The sequence below is a fragment of the Thermobia domestica genome, chromosome 12, assembly GCF_964235325.1.
Source record: "Thermobia domestica chromosome 12, izTheDome1.hap1.1, whole genome shotgun sequence".
Lineage (NCBI taxonomy): Eukaryota > Metazoa > Arthropoda > Insecta > Zygentoma > Lepismatidae > Thermobia > Thermobia domestica.
The window spans coordinates 69,259,083-69,266,953 of NC_137465.1; the positions used below are offsets into that span (position 1 = coordinate 69,259,083).

The following is a 7,871-nucleotide window of genomic DNA, read 5'->3' on the forward strand; positions in this document are numbered from 1 at the left end:
TCTGTGTCAGAATGAAGGGAAAAGAAATTTGCCTGCAAGCGCAGAAGCGAGGGTCGTGAGGATCTAGGTTTCATGTTTGAAGTTTGACTCTGAAAGGTCATCTAGATTTTTGTTACAGAAGTGTACATGGTATTACCAGATATTTGTATTTATTCGAAAAATGTGAATTAAAAAATCATCCTTCTACTAGATGGAGCTAGTTGCAAACCGACTTCTCCGGTTGCGCTTGGTACTAAAAGTAATGAGTTGATATTTGTATTTAACACATTTTTCAGTCGAGAATACAACTTACCTAACAAGGTTACACTAAATTAATAAATACTAATTGATTTTTTGCTGGTTTGAACAGGCGCTAAAGTAAAACTACTAGCGAAACTCTCTAAATGGAACAGGCTGTTTTTTTCAGTCTTCACTTATTAATGTTATTTTAATAACAAGTAATTAATTCCCCAATTGTGGATAAAATTCGCCCATCATTTATTTTTAGCAAATCTTTGTTATAAGTTCACACTGCAGGGGTTGAGAGATAGAACGCTCACCTCTGATACGTGGGGTCCCTGGTTCGACCCCAGCCCATGCGAAATGAATTTTGTGATTAACAAACACCATTTGCGAGTATTTTCCCGGACTTCTTTAATTTCCTCAACTTTCCAAATACAACCTTTATTCTCCATCTCATCATCGGTCTCCCTTAATCCCTGTGCATAATCGTAAGATGTTAGACAAAAAGAAAAAAAGGAAAAAAAGAAGGGAATTACATATTGCATTGTACTTGAACTTCCACAGGTTTGTACCATTATTTTACACTAACCTTGTTTTCAACGGTAATTAGTGATTTTTTTGTTTTAAAAGTTTCACTATGTCCAATCCCAAACTTTGAGACCAATAAATAACTTTGGAACCAAAGGTTGTAGAGGAAAATATGACAGACGATTACTAAGAAAATTAAGATCTACTTCCACGCCAAGATTGTTTCAGATCGAATGAGTTCTGGAAATCAAGGACAATATATACTGTCCTTGAGATTGATGTTTCGAAAGAAAAAAAATAATAAAGGACTAGAAGGGTTACATTTATAGTTTAGAAAGTTTTAAAATATAGCATATTCGTTATACAGAGTATGGTAAATGATGAAACACTTCGGTGTAGGATGAGCAATCTATATGTTCTATAACTTTCTTCATAGATAGTGAAAATGTTTTAATATAATTAGTAGAATTCCCGTTCTTCGCATTGCAAGAATAAGATTTTTGGAAAAAAATGGAAAGAGAGATATATTTTTCTGCTCTTCATAATAGCTGTTTCTGCAACTTCGATTTTACAGGAGTTATGTAAACACTCACTCCAGTTTCCTCCCTTAGGAATCACATCGTCAGCCTACTATACATCGAAACTATTTATACAAAATTTAAGAGTTCTATACCTAATAGTTTCGAAGATCAAAACAAAAGCAGCAACAAAACTTTCAAGACTTAGAAATTGCATCTCACAAAATCCCTACTTGCCTGTAGCCTAGGGGAGTACGATATTATTTCTACACGGCTTCCATTTTCTGCTTCTAATAATTTCGGAAGTCTGGAGAACGCCAAACAGAAACTTCGTGTCTACTTTTCTCCTCTCTCTCAGTCGAATCTTGCAAACCCCATCTTACTTACAACCTACTTGCGATATTACTCCTAGGATATTATTTCTACAAAATTTCAGTGTTCTACTAACAATAGGTTCGGAGATCTGAAGAACGCCCAAGAAATATTAAAGCCCTCTTTTTCCTCTTTAGGAGTCTAATCTCTCAAATTCCTACCTCATCTGTAATCTAGAGCCCAAGGAGATTATTTCTACAATATATAAAGTTTCTACTCTTAATAGATTCGTAGATCTAATGATGAGCGAATCAGGAGATAGCTGGTAGACTTACTCTTCCAGAGTAAACATAGGATGCATTCAGGAGACTACATGGAAGATTCAGCATCTCAAGGGCCCGTGAAGGTCTCAGATCAAAGAAAATAGGAAAGAGAGACAAGCTTAAATACACGGGGTAAATAACAGAAAAATGGCGTTGAATTGTATTAGATAAGAATATGAAGGATAAAATTTATTCATGTATTTAACAATCATCGGATACAGCTCTGAGGCCACTTTATACTGGATATCTAAAAACAACAATAACAATGGAAAGGATTTGAGAAGGTATCTGCCAAGGCCTGTTTAATAGCCGGCATTTGCCTGGTAGGACTAAGGAAAACACTGGAGATCCCCAATCAGGACAGTCAGCAGCGGGAATCGAACGTTGTGCGCTGCAATCAGTGTATCAATATCAGTGTCAACTATATGTAGGTAATATTAGCTGTACTTGACATATTCGGTAGTCAACTGTTCTTTAAGTATTACTGTAGTCTTCTTTCATATGAGCAAACCTTTATATTATAAATAGCAGCTGCTTTATCGAGGAAGAAAAGAACGTATAGTAAACCTGAAATACTATCATGTGCAAAAAATTAAATTCAACCAGCCGTATATGTACACTTCGTATTTATGTAAGTGTATGGCTCAGCGGTAGAGCGTTCACCTCTGGTGCTAGGGGTCCCGGGTTCGATCCCAGCCCCCGCCAAGTGAACTTTGTGGTGGACAAACACCGTGTGCGTGGGTTTTCTCGGGGTTCTCCCGTTTCCTCCCACTTTCTTCATTCCACCATTTCATTCATTACTCATCATCACCGTCTCCTTTAGCCTAACCGGCATAACCATGGGACGTAAAACTCAAAGATTTCATTTCATTTATGTAAGTGTAGTTACAATGCTTATTGAACTCTATACAGGAGCTCTAGCCACTTGGTGGGGAGCGTTACTCTTCCTGCTTTAAAACAAACCTTGTTCACTTCTTCTTGATTTCTGAAATATTGTCATTTCCGTCACAATATAATTTTACTTTAGTTAAATTTGACATTGAATTTCGTAGTTCATACCAATTTTCAAGTAATTATTTGATAATTGTTTTCCAACAAACAATTTGAAACAAAATCAGCAATTATTGTTTGAAATATATTTTGTTTCTGTAGTTGCCGTAATCATTATTTAGCTTTAAGGGACTGGATAAGCCAAACGCTTTGAACAATAATAAAGTTGGAATTAATTTGTTGGGTTGAAAATTTCATCTAATAAGACTAGCAGAATGCGTGAATGTATTTCGGTTCATCTTGGTCAAGCTGGTGTCCAAATGGGAAACGCGTGCTGGGAGCTATATTGCTTGGAACATGGAATTCAACCTGATGGACAAATGCCTTCTGACAAAATTCTTGGAGGTGGAGATGACAGCTTTAACACATTTTTCACTGAGACGGGAGCTGGCAAACATGTTCCTAGAGCAGTGATGGTAGACCTGGAGCCAACTGTAGTTGATGAGGTTCGAACAGGAACCTACAGAATGCTGTTTCACCCTGAACAACTGATAACTGGTAAGGAAGATGCAGCAAATAATTATGCGAGAGGTCATTACACAATAGGCAAAGAGATAGTTGATTTGGTGCTGGATAGAATCCGTAAACTTGCTGATCAATGCACTGGGCTTCAAGGATTTCTTATTTTCCATTCTTTTGGAGGAGGAACAGGTTCAGGGTTCACTTCATTATTGATGGAGAGGTTATCTGTTGATTACGGCAAAAAAAGCAAACTGGAATTTTCCATTTATCCAGCTCCGCAAATCTCAACAGCCGTCGTAGAGCCATACAACTCCATTCTGATTACACACACCACTCTAGAACATTCAGATTGTGCGTTTATGGTGGATAATGAAGCTAGTTATGATGTTTGCCGACGAAATCTGGACATCGAAAGACCAACGTATACAAATTTGAACAGATTAATTGGTCAAGTTGTATCATCAATAACGGCCTCTCTTCGTTTCGACGGCGCATTGAACGTCGATTTAACCGAGTTTCAAACTAATTTGGTTCCTTATCCAAGAATCCATTTCCCTTTGGCAACCTATGCACCTGTAATATCGGCTGAAAAGGCATACCATGAACAAACCAGCGTTTCCGATATTACAAATGCTTGTTTTGAACCTGCGAATCAACTGGTGAAGTGTGATCCTCGACATGGAAAATACATGGCATGTTGTCTGTTGTATAGAGGAGATGTTGTCCCAAAGGATGTCAATGCTGCAATTGCGACAATTAAAACGAAACGCTCAATTCAATTCGTAGATTGGTGCCCTACAGGATTCAAAGTTGGAATCAACTATCAACCCCCGACTGTTGTGCCAGGGGGTGACTTAGCCAAAGTCCAAAGAGCTGTATGCATGATGAGCAATACCACTGCAATTGCTGAAGCTTGGAGCCGGCTTAATTACAAGTTCGATCTAATGTTTGCTAAGAGAGCTTTCATCCATTGGTACGTTGGAGAAGGTATGGAAGAAGGTGAATTCACGGAAGCCAGAGAAGATTTATCAGCATTGGAGAAAGATTACGAGGAGGTTGGGATGGATTCTGCCAACGCTGAAGGGGAAGAAGAAGAATAAGGCTAAATTACTATTATTTATGTATTTTAAATGATCGATTTGTTTTCGATATTGGGAGATTTATAGGTAAATTTAGACGGGAAAATAATATTTGCTAGAAATATGCGAAAATTTAGTAATGTTCCTATAATATCAAAGAAGATTAATGAATATTAAACTTTTTGTAACATTTAATTGATTATTCTTCCTTAACGTTAAATTACTTCAAATTAATGCAATTACTCTACAAAAACGTTTATTTTCTATTTCTACTAATAGTTGCTTTTCATATAAAGTAAAATACAATTATATAAATCAACACACGTTTCCATTTAATATATTATCTCCAATTAGCATAGTAGTTTGGACGCATGCTTTCAGTGTCATCTCAGGAATGAATCCAAATTTAACGGTAAGAACTATGCCCAATATATAGAGCCTGGTGTTGAAAAGCGTCATTAAATTAAAAAGACTATTGAATATTCGATTTAAGCATTCTCTAGACAACGACAGTACAAAAGGTTGATCTGGTTACATCCGACCAATCTTCAAAGTATACGGTAATCACTCGACTTATGCACTGAGAAAAAAAAATGTAGGTGGCATACTTAAAAACGTAGGTTACATTCGTAATTCCTGTAGTTTCTGGACTTAACGTACAACCGTATATAACATCCTGCAGCAAACGTATAGCTGAAAAAGTATGTATTATACGCACTGTCTGCATAAGTGCAATGACGTCATTCGTGTGACGTCATCTGCAGTAACAAATATATACGGAGGTGATATCTAGCTTTGTGACGTCAGGATCGTATGTAGCATGTGGGTTAATAATGACGACACACACTGACTATCAGGACGGAGCATAATTTCAAGAAGTATGCAATATACGTTCTTTACGTATGTTTCTTTCGTTCAACCCCAAGACAGCATCTATATTGTACTTGTGCCCCGTACGTACGACTAGATACAGTATACGTATTGTACGTATGTATTATACAGATTTTCCTTATGTCGCACACAGCTTGTCCAGATACAGCATACAGAATATCCATATGCACCATACAGAGTGCACATATGTAGCTTACAGACTGTATGCATGCAGCATATAGATTATACGTATGTCGCGTACAGGTTGGCCATATGTAATGTATGGATTGGATGTATATAGCTAATAGGTTGTCCATATGAAATATACGGATTTTACCTGTATCGCATACGTATTGCCTTCTTGTAATATATGGATTGGACATATGCAGGATCTAGATTGTACGTATAGTGCACCATTATTAAAGTGCTGCAACATACTGCAAAATGCATGATACATTCTTACTGTAATGTTGTCAAATATTGTTTTACTCTGTATGAAAACTAAATAGCTTAAAATATGTTTGATCTCCTTTGTGCCAATAATAATAAAATTAACAATCTTAGTTTGGAGCAGTGAAAGTGTCCAAAGAAATGTATTTACCTGCAGGGTGTCCTATAAGTTTGGATTTCCTGCTAATTCGTTGGGAAGCTACTGCAAAGCCAAGTGTTGAAAAGTGACACAAGCGTTAATTTTAAAATTATGGGCACAAAGGAGGTTAACCATATGTTAAACTATTTTCGTTTTCATACAGAGTAAATCAATATGTGATATATTACTGTAAGAATTTATCATATGCTTTGTTGTTAGTTAGTTCCAGCACTTTAATAATAATGCAAAATGCACAGCCATATACAATCCTATATTCAAACTCAAACAACTTCTCTGTACATTTTAATTAACAGGTATGTTTTTTTTTTTTTTTTTTTTTTTTTTTTTTTAATGTCGCAACAATTAAAAGTATGGTGTCAGCTGAAAACGTGTTCGCTCACAAGATAATTTCTACTCAGTACTCGCCATAAAAATGCAACACCAAGAAGGAGGCTGGGTAGCTGCGCCAAAGTTCCCAGGCCGATACCTAATAGTAAGTGCAGAATACGCTTAAACGTCCGCCGTATTCGCTGTGCGACAACGTGGTGACAGCGGAGGCGTTGTGCAGCCATCGACTAAACATATTTATCCTTCCCTGCTCTAGACATTCTGCAAATTTGGATTTTCGTGGGTGCATCCTTCTCAGTGCAACATTTTAAGCAACGAGCGGATTAACAGTCTCATACATTGCTTAAAGAAAGAGCAATGATTCTCAGAATTACTCGGAAGATATTATATATATATATATATATACAATAATTTAAAACTGTTATTTCAAACTTTGCAATTCAGAGCACGAAAAGAACTATAGCTAAAGGAACACTGATTTTAGCCAGATAGTAACTAGTAAACTTAATCACACTCAGTACCATTAGTTCATGGTGTTATCTGTAAGTCAGAGATCATGGTATCTCATTTCGTGTAGACTTTTGCATTTGTTTAATGCTAAAAATGTATTTTATCGCTACTTGAACCCAGTACCATATATATATACCGACAGGACGTACCTTAGTCACAAGGTGACATGAGTGAAACACTAAACTATTCGATTGACACCTGCGGCCTTGTCAACACTAGAGAAAGTTACAAAGTGATTAAGTAAATACGGAACATAGTTCATACAAAGTATAGCGATGTATGAAGTCTCCGTTTCATACGACTTGGATAAAGGATACATCTGAAATTGCAACAAAAAATATATGATTTCTCTGGATAATTTGGATGAGTCCAGAATTCGAACACATATACGTTGGTAAGTCGAACTTTTTTTTTTTTTTTTTTTTTACTTCTTTCTTCGGATTCCCAATAAAGTTGACTACTGAAAAGCTGAGTTACAGATTCTGTATTAAAACAACACCTTTGCTAGACATGTTCAGTATACACATTGTCTTACATACAGAACAATACATTAGTTATTAATGCATGTCTGAAATAATAGTGCTTCGTATAGAATTTTACTTCATTCAAACGTAATAGCACGAAGATAAAAAAATATTGCGAAAGATAATGTTCTTATTACAGAGAAAAAGAGTTGAAATGACTTAACAGTAACAAACATTTTCTTTAAACAGAGACAATATTTTATTCTAATTTATGGAAGAAAGAAATAATTTGTAGTACAGTATCTTTATTAGGGTTATATGTTCGTACAAAAGAATGTAAGTACAATTGGGTCTGTCTTCAGAAAGGACGTACTTTTAGCCACAACCTACACTGCTTCTTTTCACTGTCTTTCAAGCAGAATCCTGGTTTGATGCACGAAATACCTGAAACAAAAATCAGAAAACATTTAAAATGTTACATTCGGTGTGCTCAACTTGGTTGTACTTAACAATACAAAGTATCTTAACATTTTTGAGATTAAATGGACAAAATCTGTTCGGTCAGGTATGGACTTTTAGGTTGCACATAGAAAAAT

General features: G+C 36.0%; 1 protein-coding gene across 1 annotated transcript; it reads left to right on the forward strand.

Moving 5' to 3' along the window:
- The first annotated feature begins 3,060 nt into the window (after positions 1–3,060).
- LOC145666497 (tubulin alpha-1 chain) lies at positions 3,061–4,689 on the forward strand. Its single transcript, XM_081733762.1, has one exon. It carries the CDS (start codon positions 3,169–3,171, stop codon positions 4,513–4,515), a length of 1,347 nt encoding a protein of 448 aa, XP_081589888.1. The 5' UTR covers positions 3,061–3,168; the 3' UTR covers positions 4,516–4,689.
- The last annotated feature ends 3,182 nt before the right edge of the window (positions 4,690–7,871 follow it).